The sequence below is a fragment of the Bacillus rossius genome, chromosome 2 (assembly GCF_032445375.1).
Source record: "Bacillus rossius redtenbacheri isolate Brsri chromosome 2, Brsri_v3, whole genome shotgun sequence".
NCBI lineage: Eukaryota > Metazoa > Arthropoda > Insecta > Phasmatodea > Bacillidae > Bacillus > Bacillus rossius.
The window spans coordinates 103065514-103086389 of NC_086331.1; the positions used below are offsets into that span (position 1 = coordinate 103065514).

Consider the following 20876-nt stretch of genomic DNA (forward strand, 5'->3'; position numbering starts at 1 on the left):
TGGCAGGCCTGGCAGGTGACGAAGACTAGGGCTGTCCGTGGGCAGTCTCGGGCGAAGCATCGGCGTGGTACAACTGACGTTGGCTTCTGGTCCCGCAATTGTTCTTGGCAGGTTTGGCATATGTGGATGAAGTCTTGGGGATCGATGTCTCGATTATTGTGTCCCAGACACTGCAAGTGGAATAATGTCCTGCAACACACGCAGGGGGTTTGGGGTCCATCCTTGGTATGGCAATCTGGGGCGGCACACGGTGTAGACTCCATTGCGGTATTTCTGTTGGGCGCCACCAGGTGTTGTCTTCACTTCTGGAAGTGGATGTTTGCTCCGGCTGTGCTGATAGCTCTCGTAGAGGCAGGGCGTGGTCCTCAGATTATCCAAGCTGACTGGCCCCACGTTGGGCGCCAAATTGACTTGTCCCAGGCAGAGGGGAGGAGCGGGAGCGGTCCCCAAGCAGGGGTCGCTGCCCAAGAGCAGGGAGAGATCAGGTAGAGGGGGGGGAGAGAGCAGGAGCGGTTCCCGAGATGGGGTCGCTGCCCAAAAACAGGGGGGGGGGGGAGAGAGAGCGGGAGCGGTCCCCGAGTAGAGGTCGCTGCCAAAGAGCAGGGAGAGGTAGGAAGGAGGAGCAGTCCTCCAGAGAGGTCGCTGCCTAAATAATACTGCTCAAGTTTTTTTTTTTTTTTTTACAAAGGGGACTCCCACTGAAGGGAGTCACCCACCAAAAAATCCATCATTTAATAAAAAAGGGCACAAGGTACAATAAAAGATTGGTACATGGGCACAAGGCCTGCAAGGTGACAATAGTCTTTATTCAACAACAAAGCAGAGCTTCCCCGACGAGGTCGTCCTTGATGCCCAGCTACTTATTGATGGGCGAGTTCTTCACGGCTGCTGGGGGGTCCTCAGGGCTCGGATGGTGCCGCGCCGGTGATGGGCCGGCGCGGAACAGCGGAGAGAAGATCATCATGGCGGCGCCGAGGAGGATGGGGTTCCCACAGTGCTACCAGTTGGCGTGGAGGCCCCAGGGTCATCTGTCTGGTCCACCGGCCGCGCCTACGTCGTCCGGCTGTCCTTCGTCAAGTAAGTGATCGTAACTGAAAAGCGGACGTCGTGGGTGCGGTGCGTCGGGCGGCGGCTCCGCCAGCTGCCGAATGTACGGATTGTCGCTACGTCGGCAACGACGGAGGAAAGTGTCGGTCGTCTGACAGAGCAGGTGGTGGAGGTGCGGAAGTCCCGTCCTGTCCAACAGTGTCTGGCGGAGCGTGGCGCGAGGGAGGCCGAGGAGAAGGCGGGCACCAAGAAAATATGAGCACGTGACAGGTCGAAGGTTGGAACGAGATGAGTGAACCCAGACCGGGCAGGCGTAGATGAAATGTGAGATGACATATGAGCGATATGCGGTGAGGCGAACTGGGAGCGGAACGGCAGAGGACGGCCTGAGTACGGTGGCCAGCTGGGCCAAGATGGCGCGGGACTTGGTGCGGACGGATTCCAGGTGCGGAAGAAAAGTGAACGAACGATCGAGGGTGACCCCGAGATAGCGGAGGGTGGGCGACCAAGGGACGACTACGGTGGAGATGCGGGGGGGGGGGGCGGTCCTGGTGAGGATGAAGACGGGAGAAAATGATAGAGCGTGATTTGGAGTGATTCAAGCCAATGCCGTGCGCAAGGAACTGGGCGTTGAGTGAGGTGAGTCCGCGGGCAAGGCGGTCGCCGAGCAGCCGCTCGGAGACGGAGGAGGCGAGGAGACAGGTATCGTCGGCGTACTGCACCAGGTAGGTCCCAGGCGGGGGCTGCAAGTCGGAAATGTGGAGGGCGAACAGGAGAGGCGAGAGAATGGCGCCCTGGGGGACGCCGGCGAGAATGGGCCGGGGTGCGGAAAGCGTCCCCTCTACTCGAACCCGGAAGGAGCGACCCCCCAGGAACGAGCAGAGGAGACGGACCAGGTGCGGCGGAAGACCGATGGCGGAGAGGCGAGAGATGAGTTGGGAATGCGGAACGGAGTCGAATGCACGGGCCAGGTCCAAGAGCACCATGCCCGTGTGTTGCCGCCTGGCGAACCCCTGCACCACCAGGAGTTCCACACGAGCAATGGCGTGGGTGGTGGAATGACGGGGGCGGAAACCGAACTGGTGATGGGGGAGCAGGTGAAGGGTGTTGACTTGAAGAAGAAGGCGCCGGTGGATGACTCTCTCTGCGATCTTGGAGAGGATGGGGAGAAGAGAGATAGGACGGTAGGAGGAAGGTAAGGATGAAGGCTTGCCGGGCTTGGGGATGGGCGAGACGATGGCGAGTTTCCAAGGAGACGGAAAATGGCAGAGGATGAACATGGCGTTAATGATGCGAGTGAGAAAAACAGTGGCTTTACGGGGAAGATGGCGCAGAACGGGGGCGGGAATGGAGTCGGAGCCAGGGGCCGAATGAAAATTGAGATGGGAGAGCAGAGAGGTGACTTCAGAAGGCGTGGCAAGCGGGAAGGGCAGGACATCAGGGAGGAGGGGGAGAGTGACGTGACGGGACAAGGGGGAAGGAGCATCATCATCGTCCGAGGACTCCGACGACAAGGTGGGGTGGGGGGCGGAGGCGAAGGTGGTGGCGAGGTAGGCGGCGACCGCCTCGGTCCGCTCCGAAGCCGTCTCCGCCACCCCGACAGGAAGAGTGAGGGGAGGGATGGAGGTGGGGACGGAACGAAGGCGACGGACGTAAGACCACAGAGAGCCAGAGGTAGCGGTGAGGGAGCCGAGGCGCCGCGCCTCCAGTCGGGCCCTCCACCCCGCGATCAACCGGCGGCACCACCCCCGGAGCACCAGGTAAACCCGGCGATGCAGCGGGGAGCGGCTCGCCTGCCAGCGACCACGGAAGCGGTTGCGCAAGGACACGGCGTCACGGAGATACGGCGGGAAGGGGACGATGAGAGGGCGCGGAGGCGCGAGCGGAATGTGAGAAGAAGCGGCCGTAGAGATGGCGTCGGAAAAGTAGAGGACTCGGTCGTCGAGTTGAGCAGGAGTGGCGAAGGGAAGCGTGAGGTCCAGAGCAGCGGAGAGTGAATCCTGGAAGCCATACCAGTCGGCGTGGATGAAGTCGTACCGGGGGAGGTGAGGGTTGGTGTGAGGAAAGAAGTGGAGCGAGCCGAGGACAGGCAAGTGGTCGGAAGTACCGGCGGTGATGGTGCGAAGGTGAGAAATGACGGGAAGGGGTGATGAGAGAGCGAGGTCGATGACACTGGGGCGGCGATGGCGCTGGGCCGGATAGAAGGTCGGTGTGGGTGGTGCGTGAAGAGAAAGGTGAGTACGCCGGAGGAATTGACGGAGGGAGCTGCCCCGCCGGTTCGCGGCAGCGCAGCCCCAAAAAGGATGGGTCGCATTGTAGTCCCCGGCCAGCACGACGTGGGCGTCGAGCCGCCCGAGGGCCACAATGTCGTCGGTAGGGAAGGGGAATTGGGGCGGGAGATAGAGGGAGACCAAAGTCAGGGAGTACGGAAAACCGTGCAAACGCACGGCGACAGCCTCGGCCGCGGGGGAAGACGGAACGAGACGACGATGGTGGGACAAGGTAGCGCGGACGAGTAACGCCACCCCTCCGCCCCGACCATCACGATCGGCGCGGTGAACGGCGTACCCCGGAATATGGAGGGGTGTGGGGGGGTCGAGCCAGGTTTCTGCGAGGAACACGACATCGGGAGAATGCACCCGGAGAAGGTGGAGAAGATCGTGGAGTTTGGGAGGAAGGGAGAAGGTGTTCCAGATAAGGATACTAAGGGGTGGGGCGTGATTCATCAAAGAAATTGAGGAGGGCTTGGAGGAGCACCTCAAATTTCTCCGATGGGGTCTGGGCACGGGAAAGCGCTGTCAGGACCTGGCGGATGAGTGGCAGGTAGTGGCGGATGAGCGTGATGAGTTCCCTCAACATGGATGTCAGCGAAGTGTCGTCTGAGTCGGCATCGGCGGGGTGAGTGGAAGTGGATGACGTGGCGGGTGGCCTCTGTGAAGAGGATGAGGGGAGGTGAGCAAGAGGTGGTGCCCGGGAAGAGGAGGAAGGCGGGTCGTGGCCCTGCCAAGCAGGAGTCCGCAGGGCCGGGAAAGTCCGAACGTCAGAAGGGAGCGGAGCAGACGGGCGCGGAGCGTCGGTCGTCATCGTCGGGTCAGCAGGTCGCGGCGGGTGTCGTCGGATGTATGCCTGTATGACACGGCAGTCCGTCGAGGTAGCAAAGTGCGGCCCGTCGCAATTGACACACTTTTTAGTCGTAGAGGTGCAGTCTCGCGACCAGTGGTGCCCAGCGCATTTGAAACACCTGGGGTCCCGCTCGCAGCGTGTCGATGGATGTCCGGTGGACTGGCACCGATAGCACTGGGGTACCCTCCCAGAGCCCCGGTAGCGCTCTACGGTCACCACCCAGCAGCCTAGCGTCTTCAGTTTGAGGAACCGCGTCGCCTCCCCTAGACCGTTGGTGCAGACGAGGAAGGGCCGGGTTGTTGAGTCGGCGGAGGTGCGGAGCGGCAAGACGGTGCCCACCGGGAGGCCGAGGTCCAGGAGAGCCTCCTTGACCTCGTCCGCGGTGGTGGAGGAGGGCAGGCGCTTGACCACAACACGGTCGGTGCGCTCGTCGGGACGCAGGTGGGTGTAGGGCTGGTAGCCATGTCTCTTGAGGTGGTCGTAGAGGAACTGATGGTCGTGAGGATTAGCAGTGTAGAAAGACGTACGGTCGTTAATGGAGGTGGCGGTGAGTGGACCGGTGAGCAAGGACTGCAAGTGTTTGATGTGGAGGAAGGGTTGAGCGGTCGGCGAGGAGCGAATGCCAATGGGTGGCATGCGAGGCGGCTTAGGTGCAGGAGGAGCAGAGGTGGCCGGCCGCTGAGACGTGGATGGCTGAGGTTGCGGAGGGGAGACAGATGTAGAAGGTTGAGGCTGGGGCGGCGCGGCAACAGTCTTATGTCTCTTCGGGTGCTGGGTACGACGAGGCTTGGCGGTGAGAGGAGGAGCAGATGATGCGGCGTCGTCGATGTCAGAGTCAGGCAAGGAGGATAAGGATCCGTAGCGGTTTTCCACTGGGACGGCGTCATCCGAAGAGAGCACGTCGCGGAGAGGCCGCTTGGTGGTCTTCCGAGGCTTCACGAACCCAAAGTCGTCGTCTGAAGTAGCTGGAGCGGCGGTGTCCATGGGGTCCACAGGCGCGTCAACGACGAGAACGGGTAAGGAGGGAGCAGCAGTCACGATGGGCGAGGTGATAGAGGCAGTGGTGGTGGTAGTGGTGTAGACAGACAGAGTAGGAGACGAGGTAGCAGTCGGAATAGTGGACAGGTCGATGCCGGCGAGGTGTTTCGAGTCGCTGACCTTGATGTTGGCGCTCTGGGGGCGGACCCCCGCCGGTGCCGAGGGCGAAGGCAGAGCCTCCCCCCCCCGACGCGGAAGAGGCCGCCACACCAGGCGCGGTCAGCTTCGTCGTCGATGGTTGCGAAGATGCAGTTGCTTTCGCTGGTCGTCCATAAGGTTTCGTCGGCGTTGGTCGGTCGGTCAACATGGTGGCTTCGGCCGAAGGCCTCGGACCGAGATCGCCTCCGCCCAGGTTCGGCGTCGTCGGGTGGGGATCCATTCCAGATCCCCCCCTCGACCTCCCCTATAGGCTACGATTCGGTAGCACACAGCACTCACAAGAAGAGCATCTAGGTGCTAAGAGCTAGATCTACGACAAGAGCACCCCTGGTGGTCGACTCAGGAATATGCAGCAGCAAGTCTCGGCAGCTCGCTAAAATCGCTGAAAGGAAATCAGTTAGTATAAAGCCGAAAGTGCACTGATTTGCTTCAAATAGCTTGCAAAAATTCCCCTGAACAATTCTATGCCTTTGAAGGGAAACCAGCGCACTCCATCTACCCAGAAATTACTGGGAAGAGCTATCTGCCTGGCTTAGCTCAGCCAGAGTAAATATACAATGTATGTACATATTCATCAGGGAGGGCACATCTGTACCCTTCCTGTGCATACATATTCAAATTACAATGCTCTTTACATTCACTTGTATAATTTAAAGGCTTCTTGATACAACACTGGGTATTTACATATTTGTCCTGAATTAGGCTGGGCAGGTAGACAAAGTTTCCTTAATTTACATTCCCCTTTGTCTGCCATCTATGGGCGGGTGGCAAACTAACTTTCCTCCCCATAGATTATGTAGGATGGGTGGCGCACTTGGGGCTTGTGCTATCATACCAGCCGAGGCCAAACTGATGGACATGACAATTGAGTATAAAATTATTATATGCAAGGTATTTTTAAACATTCATTTGGCACAATAATTCATGTCCTGGTAAAATTCATTACAAAGTAGCTCACTTAAGATCTTATGCTTCTTTTTTCAACACTGGTCAGAAACTGGCAACTTCCTGAAAAAAGAAAATACCATTCTTAGTAATGCAAAGGCTATATATATAAAAAATGTAGTGTTTAGACAACACCCATGTTATGCCTACATAAATAAACAAATTAAAGGGAAATCCATTACGGTTTGTGTGTTGGGTCAACATTTGTAGTGAACATTTCAAAACCTGAATGAGTGCATTTCATAACACCAAAATGTGTATATGAAATGCTGGAAGATTGGAAATAAAAACATGTTTAGTCTCTGAATTACCATAATTCCATCTGTTAATTACCAAAAATTTTAAATAATTATTTTATGACATTTGAAATAAAAAAGACAGTGGTAGGAAAAGCCAACTACTCTTTTGTAGTGAGCAAATTATTGTGACATTGTTTTGACTGAAAGGTATTCATCTGCTATAGCATCCTACATAACCTCAATGTGTGGCATTGGAAGTTACCCAAGGACACTATAACACATTAAAGTTTCAGATATGTCGGATCGTTTACATTTGCTGTACTATGTTATTATGTATTAACCAAAGGATTAGTATAAATTACTATAGAGACATGAGAATATATTTTCTTTTAGATTAACTTGGGGGTAATATTTAAAAATAGAAACTAACTCATTTTCAGACCATCATTTATATTTGATATTTAAAACAAACTTTATGAGTATTACAGTATTACTTAGTTATTTATAAAACTTCATAAACAATAAATAGAATATCATGAGTTACATTTGTTACTTGTTACATTTGTTACTTAAATTTAAAAAAAAATATGGGGCCCCAAAACATTAAATAAATTATTAACGTTACTTTAATTCATAAATTTATGTTAGCAAAACCAAATAAAAACAAACGAAAAATTTATAAAATGAATTTAGGTAGGTTGTCCACATTTATTGCCGAACACATGCTTCATGCGAAGTATGAAAACGAAGAATCACTTTCCTGAATTCATGAGTGAGTGAATCCCGTAGCCGTTAGAAAAGAGAGGAGAACATCCTCTACTCCAAACAAAGGGTTACAAGTAGTTCATAGCATGGCCGGCATAGGGAAGCACTCCAGATCCATGACTCGTGGGCCGCTATAAAAACATTTCAAAAACTAATTACATGGTGAAATATTTAAAAATAAATGTCCAGCATGATTTCCAGAGAAATCTGCGAAAACTCACCCAATTGGCGGCTACCCAAACTTGAAACTACCGCATGGATGCGGTGGATAAATTAAGAGCAGAAAATTAATACAGTTTTTCACATGATGGTCACCAAGAAGAAGGAAGTGACCATAGATGGCATAACACAGTTAGCCAAACATAGTTACAAATGCACAATTTAAAGAATAGTTCCGAAAACTGAATAGCACATTGCCTTGACGAAAATATAATAATTAATTAAACTTTAAAATAATTAAATTTGTTCAGAGTTCTTTTCTTTGATTCTTGATGCACTTAAATTGGATAATAATTATGTGATAATAAAATACAATACAAATGGTCAGAACAAAACATACCTTCACTCAAAGACAAAATAACAAATAAATTACCCCCATAACAGAAATTCTTAAAAAAAAAATAAACCAGCGTTCAGTTTGCCGAAACAAAAAACAACACACAAAGAGTTAAGCAAAAACGAGTGTACGCCCAGCTGAATGCTGCAATGGCACACACTCCCTCCCTCAAACCAGACGCTACCGTCTTAAAAAATTTTTTTTTTAAAGTTGCCATCAAAAACAATTCAATTTACCCCCCCCCCCCAAAAAAAAAAGAGACATAAGAATTAATGATGTCAAAAAGAAAAGACTATATTAAATATAGAAATCAAAAATTAAACAATAATTCTGCTGAAGAAACAAACAGCACAGACACGAGCATAAAACCCCTATATATTTACTGAGAAACAAAAAAATATTATCCTTATAAACTCCATACTCAATGAGGAAAATACACCTCTTCATACAAGTATTAAAACAAAATGGGGACTATACACCCCTGCATAGTAAATCTTATTAAATGCTCGCTCAAGAAAATTATAGAAAACTCAGTCTCGAAATCGACATAAATCAGCTGAACGTAGGATGCTCTCATACCTACATGAGACAAATCTCAAAGCTAAAGTGTAAATGAAATCGAAGATCAAACTATCAAAATACCGATAAAAAATTTGGTGTGTGGTTGTAGAAACAAAACAGGACACAATGGTGGTACAAGTACCCAGGACAGCCAGCGTATGCTACAACAAAGAGGGACAAAACCTCAAACAAAATGCCCGTCGGCTTAAAAAAAAACTGGGAGGTGCCAAAATCCAAGGGTAAACCAAAATGTGGAGAGGGCCAACACCCAACTACACACCCAAGGCAAAACAACAGGTCACACTCCCGATACTGGTCACTAAGATCCTGATCATAAGATACCGCTCTGAACCCTGCAGTTCAAACAACACATCATGATAAAATTTAAAAAAATTTCCAAATAGAAGATACCTAATCAAAGTTTAACAAAACTTACATTGACAATACTGATCAAATACGAAAGAAATTTGAGCCACAAAAAAAAGGAAAACAAAATTTCTAAAATTCTTATTCAAAACGACAACACAAAATTTAAAAATAAAAATTAGAAAATGGCCGTCCAAAGGTGAATGACTAAGTCCCATACCTTAGACACTCAAAAAATAATATAGTACCTGCAAAAGCAAGCTTGACCACTAACAAAAAGTATAACATGAACAGATTTTAAGATTCAGCAAAAGGGAAGTGAATAAAAAAAAAACTGCCTGCAATTTATTGAAAGGAAAATTTTTGAGAAGAAATCAAAGTTGAAACCATACCTTACAATGAAGAATGTGTCACTATAAGACAGTCTCACCAAGCAGAACTCCACTACACGAAATTCACCAGAGATGGCTGTAACGGTGAGTCGCAGCAACACCGAGCCGAAGCTGCAACCACCCTAGCAAACTCCATGCAGCAGACACCCCACCGGAAAGATGTCATACAGCAACAACCTATTACACAAAATTAAACAGGAAAAGTACCCAAGTTCAAAAAAAGTTAAACACAAATTTGAGAAATGATTAAATTGATGACACTACACGGTGTAATGTGTGGAACACATGTGAAACTGCTGTATCGTGTGGAAAGATGTACAAGACACACAACACACCACATCCCCACATGAACCAACACACACACAACCTACAAAACATAAATTTAAAAAAAAGTATATGTTTTGGATGACAAGACAAGAAACAAAATGGATTTATTAAAATTTTATCTTAAAAGATGACACTAGCAAGACAAACAAAATAGAAAAGCAATAAATCAAGGTTAGCACTCAAAAAAAATTAATTATTCAAAAACCAATAAAATCACAAAACAAATTATTAACTTAAAATGAAACTATTATTAAAATGAGTGATTGGATCTTCCATGGCAGACATAAGATTTAAAACTTGACAGAGGTCACCAAAAATAAGTGTTGGTGAAGCCTAACACTTAGAAAATTGTCCTGGCTCAACAGCTCTAAGGACCACCACAAGAAAAATTAATTTAGCAAAAGTTTGCCCACGGGCTAAACTTGACCAAAGTCAACAAAACATTTAAACAAAATCTAATGTCGTCTGGAAGTCACTTACTCCAGACAATACAAAATTGTAAACATACAAAGCTCTAACCTATAAAACTTTCAATTACAGTGCTTAGAAAAATAATATTAAAAAGAAAAACGACAAAATTCTAACAGAAGAAAACCACTGACCTTTTACTGCATCTTACTGAAACAAAATAATTAAAACAAAACAAAGCAAAATAATGAAATTTAAATGAAGACAAACATTAATAGGCTGAAGTAGGAATAAATTCAAATGAAGATCAAACACAGCACAAGACAAAAAAATTAGCCAAATACTTGATTCAAAAATAAATATACTGCAAATTAGATACTTATAAAAGAATACCATAACCTCAATTATTAAATCGTGCAATGAAAAGCACTAAAACACACATTAAATGAACATATGAAGAAAACGACAAAATGTATCTGGAAAGAAATTAGATAAAATACATACACCAGATGACCTATAACAAAACATGGGCAGAAGAAACAACATAAGAGATTATTAAAACAATTTGCTATAAAAATAACTTATTAAATGATGGCAATAAAAACTAAAAATACCTATCATGGTTAGGTTATGAATAACGTGCCCCAATTAGTGATACACAAAAAGTAAACAAAACAACCTCAATTAAAAAATTCCCTGAAGTAACAACAGTAAACCACAGACCACTCAACATATGAAAATCTGCAAAATAAGATATTAAAAAAAAATTAAAGTATCATGAAAACGGGAAATAATATTCAAAAACTTCTCTGAACAAACAAAACTTGCATCAATATTTAAACTGAAATATCATTTATAATTATGTTAATAAAGAATATGCAAATAATATTGTCTATAATTAAAACAATTACAGTTTTGTACTTTAAAATATTAGCTAAGAGATTACAAAAAAAAAATTAGTTTACCAATATTAAAAATACTATTAAAATTCATAAAAAGAATTATTTAAGATTGCAAAAGGAAAGAGATATCACACAAAAGAGAATGTTTATGAGTTATTTTACACAACAAAATATTTAAGGTTATAAAATCTTAAAATTAAAATTATGATTTAGTTTCTTCACAATTATATATAAAAAACAAAATAATAACATACATGGTGTCCAGTGAAAATGGATTTCAATAATCCCTGACATTTCCCTGTTTTCCCTGACAAAATTAGGATTTTCCCTGACACTATGCTCGTTCCCATTTAAATTCTTATAAACTTTGTCAATATTTTTTACACTATAATATATGTAAAAATATACTGCGAAATTTTAAGCAACAGCAACTGTGTAAATAGGTCTAATACTAAAATACAAAATGTGAAAAAAAATATATGAAATATGTTTATTGTACTAACATATCACCATGTTCCTCAATTTCTTCAAGAGTTACTCACTAGATGGTTTTGAAAACATAAGTCAGTTCCACTTCATATTTAAAAATAATATATATAGTATTCAAATTAGCTAAGTATGCAATAGTTCCAAACTGAAAACTTTAAAAAAACCTTTTAAGTCCAATCACAAATTAAAATTTTAACAAAGGTTTTTCTTAGCAGCACTACTTTTTTAAAGCTTCTATCTGGAAGCTTAATACAGCAGCTTCTTTTTCAGCATCTTCCAAGATTTTCTTTTTCTTAGCTTCCAAAGCAGAGAGTTCAGCAGCTGCTTTTCTTTTTCATGTGTCTTGTTCTTCCTTTTCCTGTAATAACTTCTTCTGTTGTTCCGTGTATTCCTTGTATTTTAAATATGCATTACGAGCAGCATGAATAAATCTTTTAGATACGACAAAATTATCCAGACCTCCAGCTGACAAAATACCATCATGAATTGTACGCTGAGCAATCAGTGAAATGTCCAGCTGATTTTCTACCAAGCACTGTTTGTTTATTGAAAATCCCCTTTCTACTGCTGCGTTGCCATGAGACATAATAAATATCATTTTCAAAAAAGATGCTAAATGCCCTGTATTTTCACTACAGTAAACATTTAAAAGGTCAAACCAAAACTTATCCAGGCGTACTTTGGATCGGACATGGAGTTTCAAATGTTCCTGCACTGCAGTCAATGAACACAATCTTTTGAATTCCTTCAATATTTTGTCACCTTGAATTCCAGAGAGCCAATTATGACTAACAAATATATCTAAGGCACATGACAGCCTCTTGATCGCCAAATCGGGAATAAGGGCTACAGAAGGATCAGCAAATGAAATGCCTCTTGTCAAGCTGAATGTAAGAGGTGAGCGCTTTAAAATCCTTTTCACACATTCCTGCAGGCATTTTAGACAGTCTGCTCTAAATAATTCCATATCCTTCTGACTTGCATTTTCTGAACGTAATGCAGCTCGTGTCCCAAAACCTAAGTCAATTTTTTTACTTGACAAAAGATTATTTGCAGATAAATCTATTTTGCTCAGGGTAGTATTTGCCATTACGTCTGCTTTGACAAATCTAGTCATAAAATTCTTGATGACTGAAGAAAAGTCGGAAAAGAGGTACGGTGCCATGGGGTCATTTGTTTGATATTCTTTGAGAAGTGGTTCAACTTCAGCAGCAACAGATGAAAAAAAAGCAAGTTTAGGTCCAAGTAACACATCTTTAATAGCACTTTTCACTATAACAAAACTAGCACATGTAGGTTCTGTATTTGACTTTAGACCAGCAACATAGTTCCGAAGATTTGGTAAAATTTTCAATGCTCTGTCTGCTACAGGAACGTTGTCTAACCAACGAACTGGACAAAATTTTAGAGGAAACAAGCTGGAACCAGTTATTCTAATGTAGTCTGCACGACGAGTGGGGATGTTATGAAACAGGTTGTAAATAGCACCCAAGAATTTAACAATTTCCCAACCAGTTTCCTTCATTGCGCCTTTGAAGGCACAGTGTAATGAATGTAAGCCACAAGTGCCGATATCCAATATTACCCCCTCATCAGTACGACCTTCCTTCAAATCTTGCTTCAAGTCTTTTAAAAACCGCAAATTTACATTGGGGCCATCCATCGACACCTGTATAATTTTGTGTAATGTATTCACAGGCAAAGAGTTTTTAAAAGCACTTAACAGGTCTGCTGCAGTCGAATGGCCGAGAAATGCTGATGTAAGATATCGAGTGCAAGTAATTGAATCATCTTCATTCCAGTAACGGACAGAAATGTCCATTTGCTGTTTCTGGGCAATTTTATTTAAACTTTCATCAAAGCCAACTACAAGATGAGAAGATTTTGATATATCAGCATGCAGTTTCTTTTGAAATTCTGGAGCCAATCCGTGAACTATTGTATAGGATACTTTCGATTTTCCCAACTGCAATTTTGCTGCAATTTTGCTGTCGTGATACATCTTACGATGCATTGCTACACTATTTTCTGCATTCCTTAAGGAATTATGAGCCATAACACAATACAAACACCAAAGTATTTCGGCGCGTGTTACAGAATCATTTAATAAGTAATTTGTCAATGATTTTGATTCCTTTCTAGCACTGCCACATGTGCACGTGCAAGAACATGTTGCGGATGGGTTTAGATAAGAATTATCAGCATTCGAGGAAGTATCAGGCAGAGATTTAGAACTGCTGACTGGATCTGTTTGGAACAACGGAGGGGAAGATACTTGAGGTGAGCTGGGTACATCAGAACTAAACAATTTTGAAGATTCAGACAAAGGTGAAGAAGACTCTGAAGCAGAATTATTTTGTGACGCTGCTGATGTAGGCCTAGTTGTTTTACAGTACACTGCTATGGATGAACTCATGTGAAATCCTTGCACTCTTCTGCTGTGTTTCACTCCAAATGCATGACTGGTAAGAGCCTGCTTCCCCATATTACTCAGTTCAATCCTGTGATTGCAAAGTTTGCACCAAGCTGCATATGGGCTGCCATCAATAGCCTGAGCCCATGAGAGGGATGGGTTCTGGTTCCATTCATCCCTGAATGTAGTTTTTCTGAGTTTTGAAGCCATGTTGTGACCTGTTAAAATAAAATAATTTTTTACCTTTATCACACTAATCTTTAAAATAATATTCTTGTGAGAAAATTAACCTATTTTTCATTAATTAGCAAATAAACGTTTCAGGCACCACAAACACAGATAAAATCAATGCAAGTACATAGGCCTATCAGCACATATTTTCTATACAAAGTAACCGTCAGCTTCAACTTCAAGCATCTTTTATAAGATAGGCCTAGGCCTAATGTAAACTTATGAACTGAAAATAAATCAGAAAAAATATAGGATATGTTCCAGCAACAATAGCTTGTTTCAGTAAATAGTCACATTTTATCTACAAAATTGCTGTGTGTTCATGTATTTTAAAAAATTTGCATTGTCTGGCCTGGCCTACTTCGAAGCAAGAAAAATGCCTAACTAACGTAAAATTCAAAAAATAAATAATATAGTACGTTACAACATGACTTGTGTTTGACCCGATTTATAAACTCTGCAAGCACGCATGTCCGAATCAAAAAGTTGAACTCTCACCTTCTTAATGTTCCGGTTTATAAACAGTTTATAAACCGGAACGTGAAAAAAGGTGAGTGTTCTACTTTTTGCTTTACTCAGACATGTGTGCTTGCGGAGTTTACAAACCAAGAACATCACGAACCGTTGCCGAGCGAACGAAACAAATTAGGCAACAGTTTGCGACTTGCCCATAGAGCAACTATAGTAGAGTATACATACATTTTGTTTCTTACCTTTGTTTGGCTGATGATATAATAATTCACTTATCCATCAACAAAAACGATAACCAAAATCAACAAGAGTACACAAATGCGCGCCATTTTGGCCAGCCTAACAGGCCGCAATGTGTACAGCCATGTGCCGATTATAATCGATACGTCGATCATTGTGTACGCGGCGAATTGAACAATCGATATGCATATTGTATTGTGCTGCTGCGTGAAGAACAAACACGGCCAAAATTTCCAGACGATTTTTAAAAAATCCCTGACATTTCCCTGACTTTTCCCTGACACACGAAATTCCCTGACAATTACTGGTTTTCCAGGTCGCTGGACACCCTGACATAGTAAACAGCAAACCCAAGCTCTGCTACCATTCTGTGACATATTGTTTTGACTGAAAGGTTGACGCCGCCGTCAGTGCTCCCTCTGAGAGCACAGGCCGTTATGTGTCCTCAACACCTGATAAGTGCCGCGCCCCGAACGCGCCCGCGCGCAACGTAGTGCAGTGCCCCGAACGGCGTGACGTCAGTCACGGCCTCCTACGTGTGCAAAGCGCCCGGCCGGGTGTGGCACTGCGCAAGGGTATTGTTTCTCAGGCATTTTATAATATAAACAAAAACTAAGAAATCTAAACCATTCAATAATTAATGTTAATTAAATGATCATATGTTACAAGGGTATAATTCACAAAACTGGCCGAAGTCATCTTCCCGCGCTCCGCAGTTTTCCCGCGGAATTTCCCCCCTCCCTGGCCCCGGCGGCCAGGGAGGCTAGTCAGTCGCCATCCAGCACTCGCCCGGGCCGGCAGCCCACGCACGGGGAGCCTTCAACTTTCGCGCCAACATTCTGTAACTGCAATAGGTAATTATAGTCCAATCGTTTTTATATCAGCTCCCCGGTCGGCCCAAACCGGCCGTTAGCGATCTCGCGCGGTCTATTAATAAAGTGTGTAGTCCATGCACGGACTTTCTATTTCCTACGTAATTAATTAGGTGACCCCTAGTGGCACCTGCGCCTCACGCTATTACGTCCCACCTCGGGACATAGTTCTTTGCCCACGCAGGGCGGCCCTGCGCCAAACGCGACCACAAACATTCGGACGAGTCATCAACTGGGACTTGCCACGGCCACGTGTACGATATCGTTCAAGATTCCCACGTGTCCGTACCCAGCTTAACGTGGCCCTCGCCACCACGCGGACTAGCCGCCTGTGCATATCCTCCAGTGCGGGACGTACCACAGTGATTTAGTGTAATGTGTTTCCATAGTAAATTCGCGGGACCTACCGCCCTTATAGTGTAATGTGTTTTCTTAAGTAATTGGCGGGACCTATCACTCACGCACCTCGCGTTACGTCCGCGGACTTTCGCATAAACCAGGACAGGTTCATCGTGCGCGGAGCTTAGGTCGACGATGAAGCGGCCAGTTACGTGATCGTGCGACATGTAGAGTGTGCTACGCAATAAAACGACTACAAGTACGTGTGCATTTCATTAATCAGGCGTCCTGGGAGGCCATAACAGCCCGGGGAGTCCTTTGTCGCCGCATCCCTGCCTGCAGCCACGAGGCCAGGAACCCCACCCTTGAGATTCAAAATTAACCCACTAGTGTAAATTTACGTAAATTCAGATCAGGCAACGGGGACGGCGTCAAAATGGCGCCCAACTAGTGTGGCTAGAACATCACCAAACTCTTTCGACAAACAAGCCAAGAAAACGAAACGGAGAAATTAGCAGACAAAGGGCTCGAGTAGGGACAGTGCAACAGCGCGCAGCGTGGCAACACCGCCATAGGCGTGCGCACGGTAGGTGCCACAGGTGCCTTGGCACCACCATTACGGTTAACGTTATTTTGTTTTTTTACAAGCAGAAGTAATACATACTTACAAAAATCCGTATTATTTCAAAAAAAAAAATTTTTTCCAATCGTGTCGAGTTACAGATATGTGCTCATAACACTATCAGTATATAAATTATCAATCGAACCAACTATACACACGGAAACAAGCCAGTTGCAATTACTTGTGTTGTACACGCAGGCCGCGGCTACGAAACTTCTGAAATGTAAATACTTCTCATAGTTCTCTTCGAATTACATAGAATGCGCGTTCGGTGTCCACTGTTCATTCCGCTAGGCAGGCGCACGGAATAGTAGCCGCCGTCCGCCAGGGTTTATTTTAAAAAAAGAAAAAAGAAAGAGAGTTTAGTTAGTTAAAAGGATAGGCTTACTCGATGACTTATATGCAGTCGCCGACAAAACTTTTTGTTGTATTCCAAAAGTTAAAATTTTTGCCCACTCTTATTTGTGTATTTTTATTATTTTAATATTTTACATATTTTAGGTATGTTACAAAAACTCCCTTCATTTGTTGATTTTAAAACTTTGTTTTTTCTAGCATTTATTTGGCGTCTTCAGAAAACATATAAGTACGGTTTTTCAAAGCCACCAGCATGAATTCCGTGCAAACAATTTCTGCAATTTACTTTATGGCTCAACAAAGCTTAAAACTGTAAATAGTTTAGTAGTTTTCCTGGTGATTATAACGTTCAAAGCCATAATTTGCCATAAGAAATGTTAACATTTTTACATCTGTGTATTTAATGTTTTTGTTCGGAAACACCTTAAATAGCACCATTTTGCACTTTCAAATCCAAATTTTTCCGGGGGAGGACCCCCGGACCCCCCGCTTTAGGCTCGGGGTCCGTGAATGACAGGGCTGTTGTGTAATCTGGCACCACCAATACTGAAGTCCTGCGCACGCCTATGAACACCGCGCGACGGAGCGGCGCCGCGCCAGCCGGACAACCCCGCCTCCGCATTCCTGCCCGCGCAGTACCCCTCCCCTCCTTCATCCGAGACCACCCCTCAGCCCGCACGTCACTCCGCTCACCACCCCTCCCCTCCTACGCCCGATACCACCCCTCAGCCCGCACATCGCTCCGTTCACCACCCCTCCTCACCACGCTCCACCCCTAGGTCAGCTGTGAGGGGTGACGTAGGACAGCCGCGAGCCAAGCACAGTGGAGCAACAAGGTCATAAGTCACCACGAGTCTCTGAAGATGAACGACTTCCAGGAGGCCTACGAGGCATGGGCAAGCGAGGGCTACCCATGCCCAGGGTACAACTGGGAGTACGAGGAACAGGACGAGTGCGAGGATGACGTCACCGCAGAGTACACTGAGGGGCCGGAAGTAGACTGGATGCCGCCACGATTGTACCACATGACACAGCACGCATTGCCGCTTCCACACACGGCCAGCCGCCACGCCGCTGTCGCGGCCAAGATGTCGCCCACTTTAAGAACAACCGAAACACCCGTCCGCACCTCGTCGCCGCCCCCGACGCCGTCGCCGCCCCCGACGCCGTCGCCGCCCCCGACGCCGACGTCGCCATATGGGGCGGAGACATCACCACAGGTAGAGGAAGGCACGCCCATCCAGCCCCTGTGGTACAATTGGCACGCGGGGATCGGGTGGACACGTCAGGACGACGCGGACGCGCCGCCTCCGACGCCGCCCCCTGTTGCCGCCCAGGTGGCAATTGGGCCAACCAAAACGGCCACTTTACGACGCCGTCGGCCGGATCACCAGGTGGCGGATCACACGCAGCACCACTGCGGATCCCGAACACCACCTCCGGCACCACCGACGACGCCGCCCCCAGCCGCCGAAGGAGCAACTGACGCGGCCGCAAGCCTCAAAACGGCCACTTCGCGTCACCGTCGGCCGGATCACCAGGTGGCGGATCACACGCAGCGCCACTGCGGATCCCGAACACCACCTCCGGCACCACCGACGATGCCGCCCCCAGCCACTGAGAGCGCAGCTGGCGCGGCCGCAAGCCTCAAGACGGCCACTTCGCGACAACGTCGGCCGGATCACCAGGTGGAGGATCACACGCAGCACCACTGCGGATCCCGAACACCACCTCCCGCACCACCGACGACGCCGCCCCCAGCCACTGAGAGCGCAGCTGGCGCGGCCGCAAGCCTCAAAACGGCCACTTTGCGACACCGCCGGCCGGATCACCAGGTGGCGGATCACACGCAGCACCACTGCGGATCCCGAACACAACCTCCGGCACCACCGACGACGCCGCCCCCAGCCACTGAGAGCGCAGCTGGCGCGGCCGCAAGCCTCAAAACGGCCACTTTGCGACACCGCCGGCCGGATCACCAGGTGGCGGATCACACGCAGCACCACTGCGGATCCCGAACACCACCTCCGGCACCACCGACGACGCCGCCCCCAGCCACCGAGAGCGCAGCTGGCGCGGCCGCGCGTCGCGAATCCACCACATCGCGACCTAGTCCAGATCACCAGGTGGCGGATCACACGCATTGCCACTGCGGATCCCGAACACCACCTCCGGCACCACCGACGATGCCGCCCCCAGCCACCGAGAAAGCACGTGGCGCGACCGCTCGTCTCAAAAGCGCCACATTTCGACCTAGTCTGGCAGACCACCGGGTTGTCGATGCCGTGCCACAAGGCACCGAGGCGGACTTGACAACCACGATGCCGCCGCCACCGCCGCCGACGCCGCCCCCAACTGCCGTGAAGGCTCACGGGGGGTGGGCGCGATGCAAACCGGCCGTGCTCCCACTCGCGCCGCAGAAGGCGCCATACCGTCGCCTGCCGCGGAGGGCGCCACCACGCGCGCCACCTTGGGCGCGCCGCCGCCTGCCGCTGAGGGCGCCACCACGCGCGCCACCTTGGGCGCGCCGCCGCCTGCCGCTGAGGGCGCCACCACGAGCGCCACCTTGGGCGCACCGCCGCCTGCCGCTGAGGGCGCCACCACGCGCGCCACCTTGGGTGCGCCGCCGCCTGCCGCTGAGGGCGCCACCACGAGCGCCACCTTGGGCGCACCGCCGCCTGCCGCTGAGGGCGCCACCACGCGCGCCACCTTGGGTGCGCCGCCGCCTTCCGCTGAGGGCGCCACCACGCGCGCCACCTTGGGCGCGCCGCCGCCTGCCGCTGAGGGCGCCACCACGCGCGCCAACTTGGGCGCGCCGCCGCCTGCCGCGGAGGGCGCCACGACGCGCGCCACCTTGGGTGCGCCGCCGCCTGCCGCGGAGGGCGCCACCTTGGGCGCGCCGCCGCCTGCCGCTGAGGGCGCCACCTCGAACGTGCCGCCGAAGGCGCCGCCACGCCGCCGCTGCCCACCTCGGCCGCAGCTGACGCTGACGCACAGGTACCTGACGCCGCCCCATGGACAGCCGCCACGGGTCTACCAGGTCAGTGTGCCGGCGTATCTTTAAGTGTGTGTGTAAGGTGTTGAGGCACAGAACGGCCTCGTCGAGGGGGGGGGGCATTTGACGCCGCCGTCAGTGCTCCCTCTGAGAGCACAGGCCGTTATGTGTCCTCAACACCTGATAAGTGCCGCGCCCCGAACGCGCCCGCGCGTGCAACGTAGTGCAGTGCCCCGAACGGCGTGACGTCAGTCACGGCCTCCTACGTGTGCAAAGCGCCCGGCCGGGTGTGGCACTGCGCAAGGGTATTGTTTCTCAGGCATTTTATAATATAAACAAAAACTAAGAAATCTAAACCATTCAATAATTAATGTTAATTAAATGATCATATGTTACAAGGGTATAATTCACAAAACTGGCCGAAGTCATCTTCCCGCGCTCCGCAGTTTTCCCGCGGAATTTCCCCCCTCCCTGGCCCCGGCGGCCAGGGAGGCTAGTCAGTCGCCATCCAGCACTCGCCCGGGCCGGCAGCCCACGCACGGGGAGCCTTCAACTTTCGCGCCAACATTCTGTAACTGCAATAGGTAATTATAGTCCAATCGTTTTTATATCAGCTCCCCGGTCGGCCCAAACCGGCCGTTAGCGATCTCGCGCGGTCTATTAATAAAGTGTGTAGTCCATGCACGGACTTTCTATTTCCTACGTAATTAATTAGGTGACCCCTAGTGGCACCTGCGCCTCACGCTATTACGTCCCACCTCGGGACATAGTTCTTTGCCCACGCAGGGCGGCCCTGCGCCAAACGCGACCACAAACATTCGGACGAGTCATCAACTGGGACTTGCCACGGCCACGTGTACGATATCGTTCAAGATTCCCACGTGTCCGTACCCAGCTTAACGTGGCCCTCGCCACCACGCGGACTAGCCGCCTGTGCATATCCTCCAGTGCGGGATGTACCACAGTGATTTAGTGTAATGTGTTTCCATAGTAAATTCGCGGGACCTACCGCCCTTATA

General features: G+C 48.4%; 2 protein-coding genes across 2 annotated transcripts; both read right to left on the bottom strand.

Annotated features, from left to right (window-relative positions):
• Nucleotides 1-4234: 4234 nt before the first annotated feature.
• On the bottom strand, nt 4235-5587 carry LOC134528939 (mucin-6-like). The gene is made up of 3 exons (XM_063362608.1): nt 5417-5587; nt 4354-5343; nt 4235-4288 (listed from the first exon to the last, which is right to left on the bottom strand). Exons 1-3 carry the CDS (start codon nt 5585-5587, stop codon nt 4235-4237), a joined length of 1215 nt encoding a protein of 404 aa, XP_063218678.1.
• A 5534-nt stretch (nt 5588-11121) lies between these two features.
• Nucleotides 11122-14973, bottom strand: LOC134529534 (uncharacterized). The gene is made up of 2 exons (XM_063363730.1): nt 14675-14973; nt 11122-13948 (listed from the first exon to the last, which is right to left on the bottom strand). Exon 2 carries the CDS (start codon nt 13938-13940, stop codon nt 11652-11654), a length of 2289 nt encoding a protein of 762 aa, XP_063219800.1. The 5' UTR covers nt 13941-13948; nt 14675-14973; the 3' UTR covers nt 11122-11651.
• Nucleotides 14974-20876: the final 5903 nt, after the last annotated feature.

What these genes read in the sequence shown, in the direction of transcription:
- LOC134529534 (XM_063363730.1), bottom strand. Translation starts at nt 13,940, where the DNA reads ATGGCTTCAAAACTCAGAAAAACTACATTCAGGGATGAATGGAACCAG.
- LOC134528939 (XM_063362608.1), bottom strand. Translation starts at nt 5,587, where the DNA reads ATGGATCCCCACCCGACGACGCCGAACCTGGGCGGAGGCGATCTCGGT. An exon ending in CGAAGCTGACCGCGCCTGGT is followed by an intron (nt 5,344 to 5,416) that starts GTGGCGGCCTCT and finishes GTCCGCCCCCAG; the next exon opens with AGCGCCAACATCAAGGTCAG. An exon ending in GCTACCGGGGCTCTGGGAGG is followed by an intron (nt 4,289 to 4,353) that starts GTACCCCAGTGC and finishes GCGGGACCCCAG; the next exon opens with GTGTTTCAAATGCGCTGGGC.